Consider the following 25,223-nt stretch of genomic DNA (forward strand, 5'->3'; position numbering starts at 1 on the left):
TAAAAAAGAGGGTTTTCTGTAAGTTACTCACAAGGCTGGGTTTCTACAACATTGAATAAGCACCTCAAATTCGACGATGAGTAAGTACCTCAAAAAGCAATACAGGCAACACCAAATTCAATCTTCCCTCCCCCAACTCTCCCTCTTCCAGTGCCTCGTGTCTCAGTGAATGGCATCTCCATAGCTGCGGAAATCTAGAAGTTATTCCAATTTCCTCCTTTCCCACTGTCCAATCTATTACCAAACTGGCAAGTGGACCTTCTCAATTTCTCTCAAACCTGGCCACTGATCACCTCCAGTAACTCAAAGGAAAGTCAACCATCTGTTAAATCTCTTGCTTCTACTTTTGCTCTCCTCCATCTAGTCTTCACACAGAGTAACTTTAAAAAACATGTAAACTGGATTGATTATGTCACTTTTTCTGCTTGGTAGCTGCTCGTGGTGTCTCAATCTGTTAGAATAAAACTCAAATTTCATTCCGTAGCCGCCAAGGCCCTGCAAAGTCAGTCACCTGTCCACCTTTCTACCTTCAACCTCTGTGCTCCAACTTGAGCCTTCTCACAGCTCCTGCATCAACCAGAGTCTTTCTCATCACAGAGCATGAAGCAGCTGGCTCTCAGTCAAGAATATGCTTTTCTCTTTGACCAGTTAACTCTGACACATAGTTCAGATCTCACAGAAGTCTTCTCTTACCTCTTAACTTACACAGGTTCTCATCTAGGCTTTATAGCCAAAGAAAAGCAAAATAATTTTAAGGCAGAACAAATGTAACGATTGTAAAGCTTTATTTTTGGATGAATTTCTAAACTCTTTTTATATGATCAAAATCTAGATGGGATTACGGAAAAAATGAAGATAGAAACACAAGAGAAAAGAGAGTGGATTATTTCTTCCTCTATTTTCCAATTTTTTTTTCTAAGGATCAGAATTGTAACTTTTATGGAATTTATAGGTAAGAGAGGAAAATACGGTGTTTTATGAGGTAAGTTATCACTACTATCCTCTCCGGATCTCCTCGGAATTTACTTAGGAATTTGTTTATTCCCCCTCCTCCATTTATCTCCATACCCCTGACCCCTAGAGGAAACTCACGTCTAAAGCACACCAGTCTTGCATCATTGAAATGACATGTGTTAATTTCATTTGTAGTGTGAAGGCTGCCTCCCATTCTGGTTCCATTTCAATATGCTGTCCTACTTGACGTGTAATTGGATCCATTCCCTTAAAGGAAGCAAAAAGATTTTAAATGGATTAAAATTATATTTGTTCTCTTACATGGACACTTAAGAAATAATATAGAAGAAATATATATTGATTACAAAAACACATAAAGTAAAAGTTTTAACAAGAATAAATAGTGTAAGTCCAACTCCCTAAATTACATATTTATATAATATTCTCTAAAATATAAATTAAAAATCCCAGTACATAACAAATTATTTTAGAGAAAATCTTGTATATGTTTCAAACAATAAAATGTATATATTTCACTGCAACAATCCTTCAAATTGTTTTTAGCCCTGTCATCTACAGAGCTAACCATTAGAAGAAATCAGATAGGCTTTGAAAATGTAACTGAATTTAGGGGCGCCTGAGTGGCTCAGTTAAGTGTCTGACTTTGGCTCAGGTAATGATCTCCTGGTTCGTGGGTTCAAGTCCCGCGTCGGGCTCTGTGCTGACTGCTAACTCAGAGCCTGGAGACTATTTCAGATTCTTTATCTCCCTCTCTCTGACCCTCCCCTGCTCGTGCTGTCTCTCTCTCTCAGAAATAAATTTTTAAAAAATTAAAAAAAGTAAAATAAAATGTTACTGAATTTATAAATATATTTTACAATATACTGCAACAAAATTTTTATACCTTTTCTGAATCTGTAACTAAAGTTTCTCAGATACTAAAAGCAAANTTAACCGACCAAGCCACCCAGGCGCCCCAAGAATATACATTTTTAAAAGAATTTTAATTAAGAATATCATTTTTTAGGGGCACTTGGGTGGCTCAGTCAGTTAAATGTCTGACTTTGGCTCAGATCATGATCTTTCAGTTCATGAGTTTTAGCTCTGTGTCGGGCTTTGTGCAGACAGCTCAGAGCCTGGACCCTGCATCAGATTCTGTGTGTGGGTCTCTCTCTGCCTCTCCCCTGCTCGCGCCCTTTCTCTGTTTCTCAAAAGTAAATAAAAACATTAAAAAAGTAGCAAAAAATATATCATTTTTTAGAAACTAGCCTAACTACCCTTCTTGGTGTGTCAGAACTGTAAATAATAGAAAATAGAGGATACTGAAGTATTTAAAACGACCAAAGTAGATACTGCTTCTACAGATATAAGAAAAAACATAGAAGTATTATAATAAACTAAACATCCATGAACCACCACCCAACACAGAATATTTTCCAAAAATGATCAATTTTGCTATTTCTTGCTTAAGAAAGCCAGAGAGCTAGTAAAAGAATCATAAGGGTGCAGCTCAGATATTTTGGGACATCATCTACCTTCTTACAGTTAAAACTGGTTAAGTACACCAGTTAGCTTCTGTTTCTAGATTCTGTTCTGTATATGGGGGTGTTTCCAAACAAGAGAATTAAATATAGGGGAATAAGATGTATATTGTATTATATAACTATCACATCAAGGAGGGAAAAAGAAATATAGAGACATTAAAACCAAAAATCAATTATAGTTTCTTAAATAATTAACTTTCCAATGCTTCCATGTAAATATATTACAATCCCCAAAGAAAGAATGTGAATGGTATCCAAAAGAATAACCAAATACACACACAAAAAAACCAGTAGATGCCAGAACTTCTGCAATCTCATTCATTCTACACCTTGCTAAGAGTTCCAATTAAATAGGAGCTACTTGGTCCAAAATGTAATCATCCAAATTATTCTTTTTGGAAATGTGCCCCAAACGAAAAGAATATATAGACAGAAAGACATTTAGTTCAGTGGAACATAAATAGTGTTCCCCTTTATTTTTCTTAAAATTTTTAAGATTATTTCTTTATTTTGAGAAAGAGAGAGGCGTAGAGAGGGAGAGAGAGAATCCTAAGCAGGCTTCATACTATCAGTAAGGAGCCTGATGTGGGGCTTGGGCTCACGAACCATGAGATCAAGACCTGAGCCAAAGTCAGACATCTCATCAACTGAGACACCCAGGTGCCCCAATGTCTCCCTTTAGAATGTGTCAGTTCATACATACCTGCATACATTTGAGTAATTCTAAAAAGGCATCAAATCCTTCTAGGAACTTCTGCCTCAGATCATCTGTCCATTCAGTTGGTTTGCTAATTAACACATACCTGAACAAGATAAAAACAGCAATGAATATATGGGTAAACACTGACATTTGATAAGTTGCATGTGGCTGGATAATTAAATGAAAGCTTACTTGAGGTCTAAAATAAGGCTCTGAACTCTCCTAAACTTGAAGGCTTGTAAAGCAGTATATCGTTCAAACTGAAATCTGCCCTGGGCATCTCGATGTCTCAAGTGACCCATAAAAGCCTTAATGATAATGGTCATCAGGTTCTCTTGTGTGATGAGCATCCGAGCCTACAACAAGTATATCAGAGTACAGAGTAATCAGAACCGATGTATTAGAAAGCTTTAAAAAAAAAAAAAAAAAGCCAGCAACATTGGTTAGCTCTTTGAAGTTTAAACCTTTTTCAATGCCAATACATAGTATCACAAATGCATTACTGTGTATTTCTAAATAACAATTACTTACTCCAACTGCCACGTGTATGAAGCAATAACTTTATCACGGAGAAAGATGCCAGAATGTTAGCAGACATATCCAAGGCTCATTATTCAAAGATAATTCGGGGTGAGGGGGTCTGAACCAGGCTGCAAATTTTCCTTAACTGAGACATTTAGACACCTATAATGGTATGGCATAATTATTCTAGGATCCAGAGGTTCATATCACAGATTCTGTAGAACTCAGTATGAAACTGTATTTCTTCTTAATCTCCTTTTTAAATGTATTTTTTGTTCTTGTTTCTATGTACAGATATACATACCTATGTATTTTTGAATAAGCAAATACATTTAAATGATACAAAAACAAAAAACAAAACAAAACAAAACTAACCACAGGTAAAAAGTAAGTCTCCTAGCTCCCAAGGTCCCCCTTATAAATGCAGTCTCTGGTAGTTTTCCTGCATATTCTTCTAGAGATGGTGCATGTGTATATAATAGATAACACACATGTATACACATGCACATATATACATTTATACTATATGGGTTAGGTGTTATTAAGTAGATAAAAGTAGGCACATATTTAATTATATCTATCTCTCCCCCTCAAAGGACAGGATATTATAAACACTGTTCTGTACTTGACTGTCCCATATCAGTTCACATAAATTCCCTCATTCTTTTTTTTTTAAATTTTTAATGTTTATTGTTTTTGAGCGAGAGGGAGAGAGAGAGCAAGCAGGGGAGGGGCAGGGGGCAGAGAGAGAGGGAGACACAGAATTGGGAGCAGGCTCCATCTAGGTTCTAAGCTGTCAGCATAGAACCCAACACAGGGCTCGAACCCACAGACCACGAGATTATGACCTGAGCCAAAGTCGGCTGCTTAACCAACAAAGCCACCCAGGCACCGCCCTCATTCTTTTTTTTTTTTTTTTATTTTAATGTTTATTTTGAGACAGAGACAGAGACAGACACAAAGTGCAAGCAGGTGAGGGGCAGAGAGAGAGGCGTCTCTCTCATGGACTGAGAGATCATGACTGAGCCGAAGTTGGACGCTTAACCGACTGAGCCACCCAGGCACGCCTCCCTCATTCCTTCTATCACCAGATATTCTTTTCTATCATACTTTATTTAGCCAGGCAAGCCCTTACTGGTGAGACATGAAACATTAGGGTTTTGTCCAATCCTATGCTATTTATTAGAAAAGATGTTCCAACAAATTATCAACTATGTACACCTACAAGGATATGTATAATATAATTTCCTAGAAGTGGAATTACTGGGTTAAAGTGTATGTATATTATAAATTTTGACAGCTATCAACAAATTGTCTCCACAAAGAAGCTTACCAATTTATATGTCCACCTACAGTGGGTACCTTTCCCCTCATGCTTTCAATAACACAATGCAACTTCAAACATTTAAAAATTTTTATTTTATTAAAAAAATGTTTTTAACGTTTATTTTTGAGAGAGACAAAGTGCGAGCAGGGATGGGGGCAGAGAGAGAGAGGGGGACACAGAATTCAAAGGAGGCTCCAGGCTCTGAGCTGTCAGCACAGAGCCTTACGTGGAGCTTGAACTCACAAACCATGAGATCATGACCCAAGCTGAAGTCAGATGTTTAACCAACTGAGCCACCCAGGTACCCCATCAAACATTTTGGTCTTTGCCAATGATTTCTGATGATTTTTAAAGTTTATTTATTTATTTTGAGAGAGAGAGAGAGAGAGAGCCAAGCAGGCTCTGTGATGTCAGTGTAGAGCTGGATATGGGCTTGAACTCCTGAACCGTGAGATCATGATCTGAGCTGAAATCGAGTCAGATGCTTTACTGACTGAGCCACCAGGCACCCCAGAAGATTTAATATTATTTGAATACCTCATTATCACTCTTCCATAAAGGATCATATTTTTCTAGACTAACTAGGTTCAAAGGTATTATTGGTGCTGGGGGACTATATATATATATAACTAGGTCTCTCATTAATCAACTAGCAATGTAGAAAGTTGCATCAAAAATTAGGACAAAAAAGTACAGAAGACAGAAGTCTAAGAATATAGTAAAGTTGAGTTCTAATGTAAATGTTAAGTTCTGAGGTCATCAGATAAAGAGAAAATCTATAAAATTAAATACTCCTTTGAAAAACTCAAAGGTCATCATCATATTGCCAAGACGTAGGGTCTAAGAACCTCAAAAGTCAACAGGATTAACTTCTGTTCAGTTTCCTACACAGTCAAGACAAAGATCTGGTTGAAAAAGAGAAGGTTAAGATAAAAGGATATTCTTTGTTGGTTTTTTGTTTGCTCTATTAGGTGATTTTGGGAAATTTATAAATGAGTATAATACAATTTCACTGACTTACAAAAACTCTGTAGAGCTTGCTGATATGACTTATAACCAAAAATTGATGGAAGTTTGGTAGAGAGAATTTAAGATTCATGGAATATGTATCTCACCAACAAAGGCATTTATTTAGCATTTTCAGTTTCATATCAACATTAAAAGAGTTTATTCATCGCATAATTTTCATTAGGTTCTAACTGTCATGGGTGCCAAATTAAAAAAAAAATCAATTAAGGTGGCCAGCCCGTTAGTACTGTCCCATTAACACAGGGGAGTTTGGGATGCCTGGGTGGCTCAGCTGGTTAAGCGTCCAATTTCGGCTCAGGTCATGATCTCGTGGTTCATCAGTTTGAGCCCCGCATTAGGCTCTGTGCTGACAACTCAGTGCCTGGAACCTCCTTTGGGTTCTGTGTCTCCCCCTCTCTCTCTGCCCCTCCCCTGCTTGTGCTGTCTCTCAAAAATAAACAAACATTAAAAGAAAAATGAAAAAGAAACAAAAACAAAATGGGAGTTATCCAAGCACTTCTACTTATAAAAAGAAAACTTAAGAAAGCATATTTTCCAAGGTTACAACAGAAAAGAAAGGTAAAAAACTTGAAGTGCTTGGTTTTATCACCTCATGGCTAGGTTGTTGCTAACCTTTCAAGGTACCTTTAACATTAAATATCTAACATTATTATACAGTTCTAGTACTTCTTACCACTCACCCTAAAAAACTGCTTGATTTTTATATGCCTACAATTCACTTTGCTTTAAAGTATGTTACTGTCACTTACCTTAACTACAGTTTTATTCATTTTATGTAATTTATATTCAATTTTGTGTTGTAAGGCTCATTACATATCTAACAGCATATTCAAAATGGGCCAACGTTCCCCCCGAGACTCTGAAAAACTTCACTGAATACTAATGGCCTGTGCACACACTTTTAGTTCAACTAAACATGATAGAGCATACAGGGGTAATGCTGAATCTAAATCGGGGTACATTTGATCAAAACAAATTAGAACAAGTAAGACAGTCTCATCACTTGAATTATTAGTACTGGCTCTTGACCAAATTATTTAAAAATGAAGACTGAATTTTCAGTTAACCCAAAAGACTAATAAATGGGATTCTATCACTCATATGAAATACTTCACTAATATCTAGGGCAAGTGGTTTTTAAGCAGGGATATGCATACAAATTACTAATGATGCTTTTTCAAGAAACTATACATTTCTTCGGCTTCCAGTCATGAGGGGATAAGTGTGAGGCTGACCAACGCTTCCACCAAGAACAACCAGAAAAGATCAATTAGAAAAAAAAAGTCTGAAATCATTAGAGACCTTCGGAGGCAACGAGCATTCAAGGGGATAAAACCTAGAGAAGGGGAGTGGCACAGAGAGGTGAGCCGACAGCCTGCAGTTGCTTTTCTCTAAGCATCTCCCTCTTCTGGGAGTGCAGCAAAATGGGACTAAAGATCCCAGGAAAGAGTCTGCCAGGGCTACTAAAAATAGGGAGAAAACCCTGAGATTTTAGCTATCCCATGGTGTGAGGAGGTCAGGATTCTACTAAGAACACAAGGGTGGGAATGGAGTCCAACTTTCTTCCAGTTTTCCCCTTAAGACACATGCAAAATTCTGTAGCTATGCAGGACAGAAGTCTAAGAGCAGAAAGTCCAGAAAAACAAAGGAGGGATGTGGCAGTCTAAGCAAGCTGAAGAAACAAAACTTGAGTTGAGGGGCCTGGAGAGGGGAGGAACTCTAGTGAACACTCTAGGCTCTAAAGCGAAAACCCTCACGGGGTAATGTTGCGGGGTAAGGATGAGTCAGAAGACAGAGTCTTGCCAAAACAACATGGAGTCATGTCAATCCCTAAGTGGACTGATCGGCCTCACTCTATCTGCCTAACATTAAGCAGACTATTCTTGGGAGAAAGATACTATGTAGCATCTAAGATTTTCTAATAAAAACCATCCTATTGGAGGGCAATGAGAAGGAGAATGGGGAAGAAACCATATTTGAGGAGAGGATGACCACAAAAGTTCCCAAATTAAGAAAGCCACAGGCCTAGAGATAACAATATCTACCAACTCCAATATCTATAAAGAAAACCAAACCTACATAAATTATAGCAAGATTGTTGAAACCTAAGACAAATGTCAATAAAAAGCGATTAAGAATTCAAAATGACTATTAATGAAAAACGGGTAAAATATAAAAAAATTAAATCAGAATAGAATACAAAATGATCTAGACAATGACATTACAAGACCATGACATAGCCGAGATTTACATGTTCAGAAAATTGAGGAAAAAATGGAGGATTTTACCAGAAAACTGGAATCCTAAAAAAAAAAAAAAAAAAAAAAAAAAAAAATTTTTTTTTTAAAAANGATTTTTGCTTCAGAAATCAGGCAATGGAGAGTAAACGTACTTTTCTCTAAGTACACCTAAAAATTCTGGACATCATCTGCAAAAGAACACCAGAAGATTCAGAATGGTGGCCAGAAGAAGGCAGACTAGACTGGCTACGGGCCTCAGAGAACCCCAGAAAAGATATGCCAGAGAGATCTAAGAAGCTGGCAACCTGAAAATGCCAACGGGCAGATGTTTTTAAGCAGCCCCAATAAAAGCCTGCTCTGTCAGCCACAGGAAAGAAGAAACTCAGCAGGTGGAAAACTTTCAGACAATAACCCCTCCACTCTGGCCAACCACTACAGAAAAAAATTGTAGCTCTATCCCCATCTACACCAGCAAAGGCTGAATGGGGGAAGTCCAGACTTTCACTCTTCAGAGGCTGAAACACGGAACTTGCCTACAGTTTCAGGGGTGCAGGTCCTAACCTCAAGGGCAGAGCTACTCAAAGCTACTCCATGGACCAGGAGCCTGCAAACCGCTTGTTGCCAGTTGTGACAAGAAGGCAAATCAACTATTTGTAACGGTTTAATTTAGCTGACATTTTATTCTCATAGCAAGAGTTTTGCTGAGAGCAACAGCATGTTGGTTCACATTCTGGTATAAACCATTTATCCTGTCATTACTAACACCTTGAGTAAAATTGCTGTAGGGTCACCCTTAAGAGAGTACTAAGTGAATGTACAACTAACAAGAAACGGGCAAAAGAAATAATTTAATCCAAAATAAGATAAGAAAGAAGAGGAAAAAACAAAACAGGTGGGTTCAAACAGGAAAAAAAAAAAATCACAAGGTGGCAAATATAAAGCCAAATGTACCAGTAATTATATTAAATGAGCAGTAATCTGGGGCGCCTGGGTGGCTTAGTCGGTTAAGCGTCCGACTTTCTGACTTTCGCTTAGGTCATGATCTCGCGGTTTGTGGGTTCGAGCCCCGCGTCGGGCTCTGTGCTGACTGCCAGCTCGGAGCCTGGAGCCTGTTTCAGTCTGTGACTTCCTCTCTCTCTGACCCTCCCCTGCTCACGCTGTCTCTCTCTCCTAGAAATAAATAAAAAATATTAAAAAAAAATAAAATAAAATAAATGAGCAGTAAGTAATCTGATTGGATTAGGAATGTCGGATTGGATAAACAACAAATCCCAAATACATGCTTTTAAAAAGTGATACAAGTTTAATAGAAGGGCACACAAAAGTTAAAAATGTAACAATGGAAAAGACCTACTATGCAAACGCAGACCAAAAATAGGGAGCTGCTATAATATCACATAAATTAATCTACAGAAACAAAATTTGAAAGTATTATTTGAAAAAAAAAAAAGATTCACAATGATAAAAGGGTCAATCTAGGAAGTACAATTCTAAATTTGTATGCATTCATTCAATCATATAAAGCAGATATATGAAACAAAAGGAAAAAAGACAAATCCAACAATCACTGTGGGAGACTATCGGATGCTTCAATAGTTGACAGAACAAGTTGGCAGAAAATTAGTATGTATATGAAAGATTTACACAATGAAAATGAACACACGTGACCTAACTGACATATAGAAAACACTGCACCCAATGATAAAGATACATTATTACATTATTTTCAAGTCCACACTAGACATTTACCAAAAATGAAAACATTCTTGGCCACAAAGCTACACTCAACAGAGGACTGAAATGGGAGCATGTTCTGTGACCACAGTGAAATTAAGCTAGAATTCATAACAACATAATTAGAAAATGCCCAAGTGTTTTAAAATTTAGCAATATATTTCTAAGACATAATCATTAACTAAAAATGGGTCAAGAAAGAGATCACCAAGGAACTCAGTGAATTTTTTGAACTGTAATAAAATAGGACATAACAAAATTGTGAGATAAAACTTACATTGTGCTTAGATAGAAAACTTAAGTCTCAAATCAGAAAAGAAAGGCTGAAAGTCAATGACTTAAACATCTTTCTCAAGAAATTACAGAAAGAATGGCAGTCTATCATCTGGTGAATAAAAGCAGGAATCATTCTCATTCCTAATCTCAGGGGGAAAACTTTTTAATATTCACCATTAAGTATAATGTTTGCTTAAGGCTTCTGTTTTTTGTTCTGTTCTTAGATACCCTATTAACGTTTTCTCTCATTCCTACTTTGCTATGAGCTATTTTTTGTTTTAAATTATGAATGAGTGTTGAATTTTCATGAATTCTGGAAGAACATTTGATACAATTGTTTTCTTTTCATCTGTCAATAAGGTAAGTTATGCCAGCTGATTTCCCCCCAAATGCTATACTACTCTTGCATTAAGGAAAAAGATGAAACTGGGTCGTGATGTATTATCTTTTTTCTATAATGCTTGATTTGATTTATGCAACCTCATCTGTGAGAGAGATTAGGTGGTAATTTTGTTTTTAATGTTTATTTTTGAGAGGGAGAGAGAGACAGAGAGAGCGAGCGAGGGAGCGAGCGAGCAGGGAAGGGGCAGACAGAGAGGGAGACACAGAACGACAGAAGCAGGTTCCAGGCTGGAGCCCAATGTGGGGCTCAAACTCATGAACCGTGAGATCATGACCTGAGCTGAAGACAGAAGCTCAACTGACTGAGCCCCCCAGAGGTCCCCCAGTAATTTTCTTTTCTTATGATGAATGTCTTGTTGAGTTTTGGTATCAAGATTACAGAAAACTCAATTAAACTGGCCAGTATATTCTCCTCTGTTTTCTGTAGCCATTGGGCCTAGAGTCTTCTTTGTGAGAAGATTTTTATTATAATTAAAAATCCTGTTTCTTTTTTCCCTTTTAATAACCTGTGGATTTTCTTAGGCATTTGTTCATTTCACCCAAATTTCCAATTATATTGACTTAAGTTGGTCCCAATATTGTCTTATTTTCTACTTTATATCTGTAAAAATATGTGTTTTTTTTAATCTGTGATTTTTTGTAGACCTTTTTAAAATTAAGGTTTTCTATTTTTCTTATTAGACTTTCTAGAGATCTATTCTTTGGTCTTTTCAAAGAACAAACTTTTTTGGTTGTATTGATTTTTCTCTTATGTATGTTTGCTTTGTTTCATTAATTTCTCCTCTTTACTATTTCCCTTCTTCGACTTTCTTTAGACAAAAGACCTAACCTCTGGCAATGGCCTTACCCACTGCATCTTCATCCCATCCCTAAACTCAGTGATGTCACTGACCATTCTCTTCCTCATTTATCTAACAACTCTGGCCTGTCTGGGGTTCTTCTTTCTTTCTTTAGAGTTTTTAAAATGTTTATTTATATTTGAGAGAGAGAGACAGAGCATGAACGGGGGAGGGGCAGAGAGACACAGAATCCCAAGCAGGCTCCAGGCTCTGAGCACTGAGCCTGATGTGGGGCTCGAACCCACAAACCATGAGATCATGACCTGAGCCGAAGCTGGATGCTTAACGGACTAAGTCACCCAGGTGTCCCTGGTGTTCTTCCTTCCAAACTGCCAAGTGCACATTTATCTCAGAACTTCTGCACTTGCTGTTCCTTCTGCCCAGCAGGCTCTTCCACCAGTTAGTCACACCACTCATCTCCCACTTCCTTCAGGTCCCTGTTCAAATACCACCTCTCTCAGAGGCCTTCTGATATGTATAAAATATGACCCCTCCACTGTCACTCTCGATCCCCTTAACCTGCTTTTCTACTTCACGCCACTTACCAACACTTGATTTATAAATAGCATGCAAATGTTTGTGTATCTGTCTCTTCCCAATCAGACTATAAATTCCATGGGAACAGGGACTTTAGTCTGCTTTGTTTACTGCAGTGCTTACGTCCAGGGCCCAAAGCAGTACCTACTCAATAAAGGTACTAAATAAATGAGCTCTGAATAAATGAACATACACACTATTTTTTCTAGTGTTTCTAACTAAAGGAATCACACAAGAAATAAAAACTAAAAGTTGAAATATTAGAAGAAACAAAAATTACTTGTAGATTATTAGAAACCCCAAAGAAGCTGCACAAAGTATTAGAAGAAATGTTAATAAGAGGGCCAGATAGATACAAGATGAGTATTCAAATATTAGTACTTTTCCTATATACTAGCCATAGTCAAATTCAAAATGTATAAGACCCATAACAAGTGAACTATAAAGCTTGTACTAAAGCATAAAATAAAACTTAATACATGAAGACAAAATTATGTTCCTGGATGGAGATATTCAATATTGCAAAGATATCTGTTCTTCCCAAAATATCTATAAATACAATACCTTTCCAATCAAAACCCTACTGTCTCTTTTTTGTTTGGCAGTGAGGAGAACTGACAAACTGATTTTAGTTCACCTTTAATAATGAAAGAAGATTTAGCTCTATAAGATATCAAAATAGAATATTAGGTTAAAATTATTAAAACTGGGTACTGACATGGAAATGGACAAAAGATCAATGGAGGAAACAGATCTGAATACACATGGGATTATATAAGAGGCTTCTCAAACATCCCTGACTAAAATGAAAGTATCACTTTTTCTCTTCACAAATCTTACTCGTTCTCCAAAAGTCCCTGGGCAAGTGGCATGACACCTACTGGGCTGCAAGTTACAAACCTGGGGATCATCTTTACACTTTCCCTTGAATCTAACAACCAATCACCAATGGATCTCTCAAACCCAATGTCTGGCCAGTCCTGTAGATTTTAATACTCACATCTCTCTCGCCACTCATATCTGCTGCCACAATCCCAGCTGAAGTTACCACCAACTCTTGTCTGGTTCACTGCATCAGGTTCTATTTAGGTTCCCCATACTCACTTTTGCCCCCTGTCAATTTGTTCTCTGAATTGCAAACAGCATCTTTTAAAAATCACAAAGGTGATGATGTAAACGTTACCGCTACAAACTCTTCACTGCTTTCCCATACTCTTCAGATAAAAACCAAAATCCTTAATTTGGTCTATAATATCTCAGTGGATAAACAGACTTCAGATAGCTTCAACTGTACTAAATGAATATAAAGGTAATCTGGGGGAAAATGCTCATTAAAGACAAATTAAAAAAGTGGAAAGGCACCTTGTTAGTAAAATATCCATAGAATACTCTTAATTCTATACAGTTTGGCACCCGGTGCCTTCATTTCTGGTCTCATTTTATTCCATGTTCACAGATCTTCAACTGTGCTGGCTTTCCTTCTGTTTCCTGTATAGGAACTTTCCTACTTCACTACTTTCCTACTTTAAATGAACTTTCCTTCATGACTCCATATAAAGGTGCCTTCCCTACAGAATCTGTCTTTGAACTTTGGGAAAAGGTCAGATCTATTATTCTCTCTCAAAACAACCAAATTATTTTTAAAAAATTATTTTTTTAATGTTTATTTTTATTTTTTGAGAGAGTATGAGCGGGGTGGGGCAGAGAAGAGAGGGACAGATGATCCAAAGTGGGTTCTGCACTGACAGCAGTGAGCCTGACATGGGGCTAAAACTCATTAACTGTGAGATCACAACCTGAGCCAGCCAGGTGCCCCAAAACAACCAAATTCTTGAGTTTTCATTATGATTTAAATTAACAAATTCTGTGAGTCTTTCCCATTATTTTAAGTTCTATGAGGGCAAGGATTCCATCAATTTTTTTTCACTGCGCCCAATAAATAATAGGTGCTCAATGCATTTTTGTTAAATAAAAGAAATATGAATTTTATTTTCTGAATAGCACTAAAACATAGTGATGCCTTCCTGAGCAGCTAGTGAAACTTAGTACAAGACCACCCATAGTCATTGTGATTCGGTTGCCTTAGCCACCCTTTCCCTTTTGGGGGTGGGGAGGGACCTTCTCAAAACATAAGATTGCATACAATATGCTGTTTCTAATGGATTAATGTGTTAAACCAATCAGTTTACTTCTTAACTCATTGGTTCAAAACCAGGGAAGTACTATGAGAAAGTAGAGATTAAGCTTAAATGATTTCTTCTTTCTAGATTACATACTGAAGGATATGTTCTAGGTTGGTTGAAGGTGCCTAAAGTCCTATCACCCATTAATAAAGTATTATTCTATTCAGGACTATACAGATCTTCATTTTCTATTATTTTAAGGCTTTACTTCTGTCAATGGAAAATAAGAAAGTTCTTCTCAGTCTTTTAGTACTTACAAGTGAAGGAACCGTGAATATCTGAACCGAGAGGTCTGCGATTGAAAACTCTCTGTCGTGGTCATCTGTCACATAATCACTCTGCAAACGCTCATAGTTCTATTAAGAAGGCAAAAAAAGGCAAGGAGTGCCAGCTATCAGTTACAAAGAAAAGGCAAGCACTACTCACCAGAGTAGGTGCAGTGAAGAACTGGACAGACAGAGCAGTCACGGACACTGCTCGCTCGTGATCATCCTCCATAAAATCTCTCTGCAACTGCTGGTAATTCTAAACAACAAGGGGGAGATTCACCTCTAATCCACATTGACCAAATGTTGAAGGATTATAATGAAAAGTCAGTGCTGGAGGAGTCAACTAAGATAACACTGCTATGAAAATGATAACTGAAATGACTTCTGCCAATTAAATTTTGTATAAATACTATTCACTATACAACCTTCTCAAGCACAATGGCAATTTATGAGCTCAAATAGGAGCAACAGCTTTTAAAATGCTGGGATGTTATTGTATACTGGCAGGGCTAAACCACAGCAGCTTTACTTGGTCTCCGATGCAACCAGACTTATTTCTTACGGATGTATATCAGAATCACCTGATGGCTCTTTCAAAGCACACATGCTTATACTCCATTCTTGGTGAATCTGTTTTTCAGTAAGTTTGAGAATAAAACACAAATATTTATATTTTCGAAGAGCTCCCCAAGTGATTCTCATATGCTTCCTTAAGAATTCCTGATTCAGGTGAAAAAAAATAAGCACATACTACGAAAAGGAAGAACATAATTCAACAATATCAACAGCCAAGAGTTTATGATTTTTTTTAAAAGTTTTATTTACTTTAAGTAATCTCCATCCCCAATACAGGGCTCCAACTCATGACCCTGAGATCAAGAGTCACATGCTCTTCTGACTGAGCCAGCCAGGCGCCCCAAGAATTCATGATTCTTAAATCCACATATACACACCATCTCAGCTAAGATTATCTTTTCCTTATACAAATCTCAATGGGAATAATACCATAATTCACAAAGGCATTGGTTTAAATTCTTCATTTATCATTCCACAGCTGGAAATTTGTATTATTGCGGCAGGTGCTAAACAAGAAAAGCCTTACAGCTAGAGTTTTACTCTATTGATAAAAGATAAAAAGATCACTTATAAAGTTTCTTAGGATTTAAAATCAACAAGTAACAACACATTATTATTAGTTGCTAATATTACAAAGCCTGGATATAATCATGGATTATAATTACTCTGTATATAACCTGACTATTTTGTTAAATTTCAAAACTGAGAAAACTACTTACCTTTGCAAATCGAACCGCAAACAATTTCTTGTATTTCAAATCCATAAGTAGACTGCTCATGAACAACTGATGATATACACTCCTAGCACCTTTTACAAAAAGAGCAGATGTAAAAGGATATAATCAAACAAACCAAAAATTACATTTCTGAAGTTCTTATGTGATCAACTGTTATTTCAAATCTCAAGAGCAAAACTCTACATGTGTTATTCAGTGTAAAATATTTTGCAATCTGTTTTTTTTTTTAATGTTTATTTATTTACTGGGGGGCCAAGACAGACAGAGAGAGAGAGAAAGAGAGAGAGAGAGAATCCCAATCAGACTCTGCGTTGTCAGTGCAGAGCCCGACACAGGGCTTTATCTCATGAGCTGTGAGATCATGACCTGAGCCAAAATCCAGAGTCAGTTGTTTAACTGACTGAGCCACCCAGCCATCCTGTAATCTGCTTCTCAAAAAATTGGGTTTTTCTAAAAATGGTTTTCTAACAAAATATAAAGGTTATTTAATTTAGGTCCTGGACTCCAAAATCTGTTTTTGTCTTTTCCAAAGAACAAGACTGCATGTACTAATTCTAAAAACCATAAGTATATTTATTAAATACACCCCCCCCAAAAGTTTCCCAATTACCTATTTAAGGTTCCCCTATACCTTGAAAGTAGTTAAAAAGATTACCTTTCCACAATTTGGAATCATTAAGCATCAATCTATCCACTAGCGAAGAGTTTTCACCATCCGGCCCTTCTTGTAAACCAACTTGACATAAAATTCGGCGAAGCCCATCTTAAAACAGGAAGGAAAGTAGTCATGAAATAGTAACTTTAATTATTAAAATAAAATGACATTTTAACAGAAGTGCTCTAATGAATCTATAGAATTTTACATGTTTACTAAAGGTCAAATTTACTCAGAAAAGGTAAATACATTAACTATTTTATTAACATTTTAACAAAAAGGAGAAAAATTATAAATCCTGCATTATACACCAATTCTTATTCCAGAACACCAAAATATAAGCCTATCAGAAAGGCAATGGCCCCATATGTTGTAAAAAATTTAAACACTGTTCTTTAAGCACCTATGCTACTTAAACCAGGTTATAATAAAACTGTTACATCCCTGGATGACTGAAGGTAGGTATAATATAGAATTGTGCTACCATTAAAAAAAAAAAAAAAAAAAAATGCATAGCCTCTGTACTATAATATATCCCAGGCCATTTATAAGTGCTCTGCAAAATGTTTCCATTCATTAAACAAATGTTCCCTGTGTACCTATGTGTACCTACTATGAAAAGGTCTGGAAGACAAATTGCTACATCTCCTAAATGCTGAACTTTAAAAAAAAAAAAAAAAAGTTCTTCAAATATTAACACAAGCATTAACATAACCAAAACTTTATTAGCCTTTTTTTTCATACTTTACAATTAAATCCCTGTTTTTAGTCTTCTAGAAGCACGCAAAATAATCAGAAAAAATGGAATAATTTTAAATTTTAAATATAAAAGTCACCGAATAGAAACTGTTTACAAGGCTAAAAAGAAAACACTTAGGTAAGTATTAAATAAAAGATAAAGGCTTTAAATTATCTCAGGTAAATATCTCAAAAAATTCCTTGGCAGAAAACTGCTTACATGATACTCTTCATTACTACTCTAGCAAAAAATTTGACACACAGATATCCAATAGAAAACATCAAAACTCGAATATAGGAGGATAAGAAAAATAACTGGAGAGACATTTAAAAGGCAAGCAAACATGGTCTAAATTTCCACACCTCCATATTTTCAACTGTCAGTTCACAATGTGGCAATGCTATATTTTAGAAATTCTTTTTATAATAAACCTCAGAATGTTATTTATCCAAACCAGCTCTCTTGCCTGAAAAAAGGTATGACAAATAGCTTAGATGTACTCCTATTTTTCTCTTTTGTGTTATATTTTATATGCTAAACCTGTATTTTTGGCCTTAGACATGAGGGTTCTGTTACCACTACATTAAGAAGATTACTTAATTTGTGGACTGCGGAAAGACAAAAAATAGCAAATACAAATCAGTAACTTCAAATTTGTAAGTGTTCAGTGTTGCAAATTATTAGTAACCAATATTTGGAGTAGTCAAAACAAAAATTTCAACATAAGTGTTATATCCTTTAAATTGCTAATCATTTAGGTTTTATTTACAGTAGTATTCTCCAGCTTGCTCAGGGGAACAGAGTTCCACAGAATGTTGTTTTAAAAAAAAATGTTCCTTTATCAAGTCTGTGAGATTAAGCATTTATCACTGCTTAATCCAATATTTCCCGCATTTATTTGAAAACAGAATCCTTTGTATGCATATGAAAAATCCTGTGGATCAAACTAAGGGAAATGTGGTTTTTCTGTGCCTAAAGACAATCTGGAATGGCATCTTAAGATGTGAAATTAAAGCAAGAAATTATTTCACCTGATATTTTTTTCCAAAATAGTTTTTTTGAACCTACCTGAATATCCAATAATACTTCCCAGCCAAGACAAAAGTTTCAAACCAAAATTCTGATGTGCGACAATAGACGAATGCATAACTTGAACTTTGAGTGGCTTTGTCTGTCTACTGGTATTTCTCTTAAAAAGAAATGGCAGAATGAAAAAACAAACTTAAAAAGGCTATCTTATAGAAAAAAGCTGATATTTTTATTTTTATTTAATGTAACTACACTCTCATCATTACAGGAGGATTTTTCATGTATGTGTGCAATATCAATTGGCCTGCCTTACTTGGACCCTAATTTTCCAGAACGAATCTCAGGATTCTTACAACAAAGTAAGAAGTTATAGCTTATAAGTAACCTGAATCTTTGGTCCTATAGGTGGAAACCTGCCCCAGCAATTAGAAATTATTTAAATACTTACATTTGTTTTAGGTCTTTAATTTCTTAAATGCAATTACACATTTATTTAAATAATTTGCCTTACTGCACAGAAGTAATGTTACTGATACTTCAAAAAAAAAAAAAACCACTACAATTTCCAACATAAACCACTTTTCAGTGTACAGTTCAGAAGCATTAAGTACATTCACATGGGGGTATAACCAATCTCCAGAACTCTGTTCATCTTGCAAAACTCAAACTCTATACCTATCAAACTCTACAGGTATCGTATAAACAGAATCATGCAGTATTTATCTTTTTGTGACTGGCTTAATTTCTCTAAGCCATTAATGTTCTCAAAGTTCATCCATGTTGTAGCATGTGTCAGAATTTTCTTCCTTTTTAAGGCTAAATGATATTCTACTGTAAGAATATAGGTTTTTTTAATCCATTCATCCATCAACAGACACTTAAGTTACTTCTATCTTTTGTCTGTTGTGAACAATAATGTTGTTTTGGACATAGGTGTGTAAATATCTGAGACCTTGCTTTCAATTCTTTTGTGTTCCTTTTGATGTAAAGGAACTGCTGAATCATATGGTAGTTCTATATTTTTTATTTTATTAAAAAATTAAAAAAAATTTTTAATGTTTTTTTAATTTATTTCTGAGAGACAGCATGAGCAGGGGAGGGTCAGAGAAAGAGGGAGACACAGAATCTGAAACAGGCTCTGAGCTAGTTGTCAGCACAGAGTCCGACGTGGGGCTCGAACCCACGAACCATGAGATCATGATCTGAGCCGAAGCTGGACACTTAACTGGCTAAGCCACCCAGGCGCCCCTAAAAATTTTTTTTGAACGTTTATTTTTGAGAGAGAGATAGACACAGTGCAAGGAGGGTAGGGGCAGAGAGAGAGGGAGACACAGAATCCGAAGCAGGCTCCAGGCTCTGAGCTGTCAGCACAGAGCCGGATGCAGGGCTTGAACTCACAAGCAATGAGATCATGATCTGAGCCAAAGTTGGACGCTCAATTGACTGAGCCACCAGGTGCCCCCAATTCTACTTTTTATTTTTAAAGGAACCACTATACAGTTTTCCCTAGTGGCTGTACCGTTTTTACAGTCCCACCAAGCAATGTGCACAAGGGTTGCAATTTGTCCATATCCTTACCAACACTTGTGATGTTGTGCTATTGTTTTTCTTTATAATAGCCATCCTAATGGGTAGCAGGTGGTATCTCATCACGGATTTTATTTGCATTTCCCTAACGATTAGTAATGTTGAGCATGTTTCCACATGCTTATTGGTAATTTATATACTTTCTTTGAAGAAATGTCTAAGTCTAACACAATTTTTAATTTTTATTCTACATTCTCATTTTTTGTTTGGAGCATCCTTCTGACTCAAATTCATTCCATCCCCATAACCCACATTAACACAGTACATCTTTGCATATTTTCTCTATCTCTATATATTACATATGCGTACATTTATAAAGATTTTTGTTTGATTTACAAAAGTGGGATACTATCCATACTTATGCATCTTTGCATTAACCGATTTTTTTGGTTAACGACTCATAATAATCTGTGGTGTGGATTTATTCAAACATCCTCTAGAGAAGGGCATTCATATTCCCTTTGTTTTCAGTCTTCTGTGACTACAAAAAAAGCAGCACTGAACACCTTTGGTACACACGCTTCCTAGTGCTTACATTTCTATGGGATAAATTTTTAGGAAAGGTAAAACTTTCATAGATGTCAATAATAATAGATTATTTCCCCAAAATACTGTAGCAGTTTAGTTTTACATAAATATTCCTATTCTTTGCAGCTCTGCCAGTAAGATATTTTATTACTCTAATGTCTCCATCCTGATGAGTATGAAATCTTCCTGTCATTTTACTGATTACTAATAAGCGAGTCTCTTCATATTCTATGTCCATTTTCCTATGGACACTCATCTATGAGTGTTCTGTTTATCTTAAAAATTAAATGAAAGAAACTGGTAAAGAGTACGAACAGGAAGCTTAGAGAAAACATAAATAAACTTGAAGTAAGGTACTCAGTAATTAAAGCAATACAAATTTCATTGATGAGATGCCATTCATACACAATCAATTAGCAAAGATTAAAATGAAGAAGGGAGAAATGGGAACTCCCTATACACTGCTGGTGGAACTGTATGTTAGTATCACTGTTTTGGAGGCTAACTTGGCAAAATCTAATAAAGATGAAAATGCTCAGACCCTACCAACTCAGAAATTCCATTTCTTGGTATATACCCTACAGAAACCTTTGTATTTATGCAACAAGGAGGCAAAACAATGTCCATAGAAAGACTGTTAGTGACCAAAAAAAAAAAAAAAAAAGGAAGTATCCTAATTGGCCATCAGCAGGAGAATGGAAAAACTGTGGTAAAGTTATCAACGGACTACTTCACAGATACATGCATCAATATACATAAACACACATAAATCTAGAACCAACATTGAAATGAAAAGCTGAAGTGTAATACATCCAGTATGAATCTTGTTATATAATGTTTACAGGTCTCTAAGTCCAATACATATAAATTTGACAGATTTAATAAATGGAAGTACAGAGGCACGCACAAGAATGAAGAAATGAGTTAATGAAGTAGCTATCTCTAGGGTAGGAGAAAAGAGAACAAGATGAAGAAGGGATAATGCTGGGTCCTCTATATTATTTTATTTACATAAAGTATGAAGAAAATGTTGTATAATTTGGGCATACAAGTATTCACTGTGTTATCTGTTTCTATCTGTATATTTAAAATATTTCACAATACAGAAAATTATTTTTAAAAGGACATTTATAGGGGCGCCTGGGTGGCTTAGTCGGTTAAGCGTCCGACTTTCGCTTAGGTCATGATCTCGCGGTTCGTGGGTTCGAGCCCCGCGTCGGGCTCTGTGCTGACTGCCAGCTCAGAGCCTGGAGCCTGTTTCAGTCTGTGACTCCCTCTCTCTCTGACCCTCCCCTGCTCATGCTGTCTCTCTCTCTCTCTCCTAGAAATAAATAAAACATAAAAAAAAAAAATTAAAAAAAAAAAAGGACATTTATATAAAATACATGAAATAGTTCAAAATAACTCTTACTTTTTAAAAATAAATATAAACACGGGGAATAGTTTTCTTTTAGATAAATAATACACTAAGTGCTATTATATATACAGCATACCTTGCTATAAGTTACCAAGAAACAACTTCTTTTGCATTCTAATCTTGGTGCTAAAGGCCAGTTTAAGTCCTAAAAAGTAACGTGACACCCTATCGAAAACAAAACAAAAACGAAACACTTTCTAAGATGTCTCTGATAGAGAAATAGGAAGGAAGAAAATATTTATCTCATATAAACATTCATTTTCTATATTAATCTTACACAGCTTAAAAAAACTAGATAAAGCAATAATGCAATGTTCGAGAAACATATTATTAAACATAATTTTTGGCTGATGCTGTCTTTACCTTCATGAAAGCAGAAAAATGTGTTCATAATGACAAAATATGGAAACAGTTTTAAATAAAAAATAACAGTGTAGGCATGTTTTTAAATTACTTACTACAATTACTGATTTTGCTTGTTCACAATGCTGGAAATCTCCATAGCGAACAGACCTACGTCCCTGGTAAATGAAAAAATTTTAAATTAACGTGTAAAAATACTATATTCAGTATTAAAACTGTTCAACCAGTAAACAAACATTTGAGCTATAACAATGCTGGTCAATTTTAATATTTACACCATTCATTCTATTCAATGATGAAAAGTAAATTAAAACATTTTCCTTCAAAACCATCCTAACATTTCTAAGCCATTAATAAGTATATTTCCTTAAACAACATGACATTTGCTCTTCTATGCTGCTATAATTTCTATTTTCATAACTGACTCTTTCTCATCACTGGGTAGAATGATGGCAACTGTATCTACATTTCCTCCTAAACTTACGATTTGACAACAGCTTACAGTAATGCCCTGTATGTATTTGGGCCAATATTCAAATGAAATTAAAAAAAAAAAATTGACTAGACATATATACCTCTAACTCAATATTCCCAGAATAATTTATCTGTAATAAAAGTTCAGTTTATTTTGTGACATCAATATAATGAAATTACTTACATCTCGATCTACTGTAGTTGCAAAGCCAATGGCTTCTTTTTGTGTACAGTTAACAGCTTTTTGAAGAGTATAGATAACTTGTTCATAGGTATGCACCTCATCATTAAACAGCATGCAATAGTAGGTATCGTTCTTCTCTCTGTGTCATAAAACATTAATTATTTATTATCTAATTGCATATTCTCAAGCTCCAGGCTGATTTACTAAGAGCATACTTTGCTCTAGGGAATGTGCTAGGTACTGGGCACAAATCGATAGCAAAGTCATCTGTGTCCCCATGCTCTATGACATTACCATCTGATGGGGAAGATATATATTAGACATGTAATTCTAAGTGAACTGGCTTTTATCAAGAAGAACAGAATGCTGCAGTTGGGTGAAACAGTTCTGGAACTTCAGAGAAGAACTGCCACAGAAGTCATCTGACGCCTAAAGTCAGAATTGGCTATCAGTTCTCAACTAGAGGCAATTCTCTGCTGTCCCTCACAGAGGACCGTTTGGCAATGTCTGGAGACATTTTTTGTTGTCATGACTAGGGCAGGAATATCACTGGCATCTAGTGTGTAAAGGCCAGGAATGCTGCTAAATATCCTACAATCCCATGGGGCACCTGACAGGCTCAGTTGGAAGAGCATGTGACTCTTGATCTCAGGGTTGCGAGTTCAAGCCCCATGCTGGGGGTACAGATTACTAAAAAAATAAATAAAACAAAAAAAAATTTTACAATGCAGTGGACGGTCCCTGTAACAAAGAATTAATCTGTTCCCAAAGCCAACAGTTGAGAAACCTGGGCTAGGGGAAGGTGGAACATAGGGAGGAAGGAGGTAAGATTGGAGAGAGGCAGAAATCTTGAAGACATTACAATGGATATTGATTTTGCCATCCTAAGGGCATTGAAGGATTTAAAATAGGAGATATACTCAGATTTGCCTTAAAGTTCACTGTGCTATAGTGCAGAGAATGAATCATAAGTGACAAGAGTAGATATGGCAGTTCAGTTAGGGAGGCCATGCTGCCCAATGATGAAACTAATTAATCTGGACTAGGAGAGTAGTAACAGAAGTAGAATGATTTCACGGAGGGAAAACCAGCTGGACTCGAAATCTCAATGGGTACAGGTGATTCAGGTTTCTGGGTAGATGGGATGCCATTTATTAACATGGGAAAACATTGTAAGAGAAGCAAGTCAGATTCTCTTGCCTTCTATATTGGTAGCCCTGGGGGCACCTGGGTGGCTCCGTTGGTCTGACTTAGGCTTACATCATGATCTCACGGTTTGTGAGTTCGAGTCCTGTGTTGGGCTCTGTGCCGACAGCTCAGAGCCTGGAACCTGCTTCGTATTCTGTATCTCCCTCTGTCTGCCCCTCCCTTGCTCTCACTGTGTCTCTCTTTCTCTCTCAGAAATAAATAAACAACAACAGAAAAACACCTCTTCTATGCTATAGGGTCTAAATTTGGATGTTTGATTAATGGCTCCCAACTTGAAGAACAGGCATATCTCGTTTTATTGCGCTTTGCAGATACTGTGGGGTTTTTTCCTGTTTTGGTTTGTTTTTACAAATTGAAGGTTTGTGGCAACCCTATGTTGAACAAGCCTATGAATGCCATCTTTCCAACATCTGCTCATGTCATGTCTCTACATCACATTTTGGTAATTCTTACAATATTTCCAACTTTTTAAAATCTTTACTATATTTCTTATGGTGATCTGTGATCTTTGATGTTACTATCCTAACTGTTCTGGGGCACTAGGAATCATATTAATATAAAACTGCAAAATTAATTGATAAATGCTGTGTGTGTTCTTACTGCTCTACCCACCAGCTGTTTCCCCGTCAGTCTTCCTCTCCTGGGGCCTCCCTGTTCTCTGAGACACAGTATTGAAAGTAGGCCAATTAGTAACTCTATCATGGCCTCTAAGTGTTCAAGTGAAAAAAGAGTCAGTTGATGTGGCAAACTTGATTGCAGTGGTCTGGAGGCCAACCTGCAATACCTGCAAGGTACACCTGCATGTGAAGACCAGTTCATGAGGTACTATTTCCAACATCTCCAACAAGGTAGAGTTAACAACTCACTTTATTAAAAAACACTTAACCCACACCCTAATTATCTAGAACACTACTGAAAAAGCAAAACAGAAACCACTGACGTTCATCAGACCCTCACTTCAACTTGAAATCAACCTTAAACACGAATACAATTTCAACAATCTCGGTTAGAAGTAAAGAGACGGTTGCTTGAGGCAAGCACATCACATGGAAAAGGAAGCCCTTAATACATGGATGGCCGAATCCAGCTCTCTGGTCACAGGTTCGCAACCTCCTCAATATTCTAAGTACAAATGGTAAAAATGCTGGAGTTACCAGTTTTATCCTGCA

General features: G+C 36.3%; 1 protein-coding gene across 12 annotated transcripts in view; it reads right to left on the reverse strand.

Moving 5' to 3' along the window:
- The window catches only part of UBR2 (ubiquitin protein ligase E3 component n-recognin 2), a 119,621-nt gene that overhangs the window by 48,534 nt on the left and 45,864 nt on the right, over nucleotides 1-25,223 (reverse strand). For 8 of the 12 annotated variants that reach the window (XM_077764947.1, XM_077764946.1, XM_077764949.1 and 5 more), the window contains 9 exons: nucleotides 22,846-22,984; nucleotides 22,283-22,345; nucleotides 18,332-18,452; nucleotides 16,525-16,632; nucleotides 15,852-15,940; nucleotides 14,545-14,643; nucleotides 3,391-3,554; nucleotides 3,202-3,301; nucleotides 1,093-1,221 (listed from right to left, as the gene is read on the reverse strand). In XM_077764947.1, the coding sequence (XP_077621073.1) occupies nucleotides 1,093-1,221; nucleotides 3,202-3,301; nucleotides 3,391-3,554; nucleotides 14,545-14,643; nucleotides 15,852-15,940; nucleotides 16,525-16,632; nucleotides 18,332-18,452; nucleotides 22,283-22,345; nucleotides 22,846-22,984 (1,012 nt within the window). Of the gene's footprint in view, nucleotides 1-1,092; nucleotides 1,222-3,201; nucleotides 3,302-3,390; nucleotides 3,555-3,729; nucleotides 3,883-14,544; nucleotides 14,644-14,713; nucleotides 14,813-15,851; nucleotides 15,941-16,524; nucleotides 16,633-18,331; nucleotides 18,453-22,282; nucleotides 22,346-22,845; nucleotides 22,985-25,223 lie in introns of those variants that run through there. The other 4 variants (XM_077764945.1, XM_077764950.1, XM_077764955.1 and 1 more) reach the window with 4 other exon arrangements.

This window comes from Crocuta crocuta, unplaced genomic scaffold, assembly GCF_008692635.1.
Source record: "Crocuta crocuta isolate KB4526 unplaced genomic scaffold, BGI_CrCroc_1.0 scaffold44, whole genome shotgun sequence".
In the NCBI taxonomy this organism is placed as follows: Eukaryota; Metazoa; Chordata; class Mammalia; order Carnivora; family Hyaenidae; genus Crocuta; species Crocuta crocuta.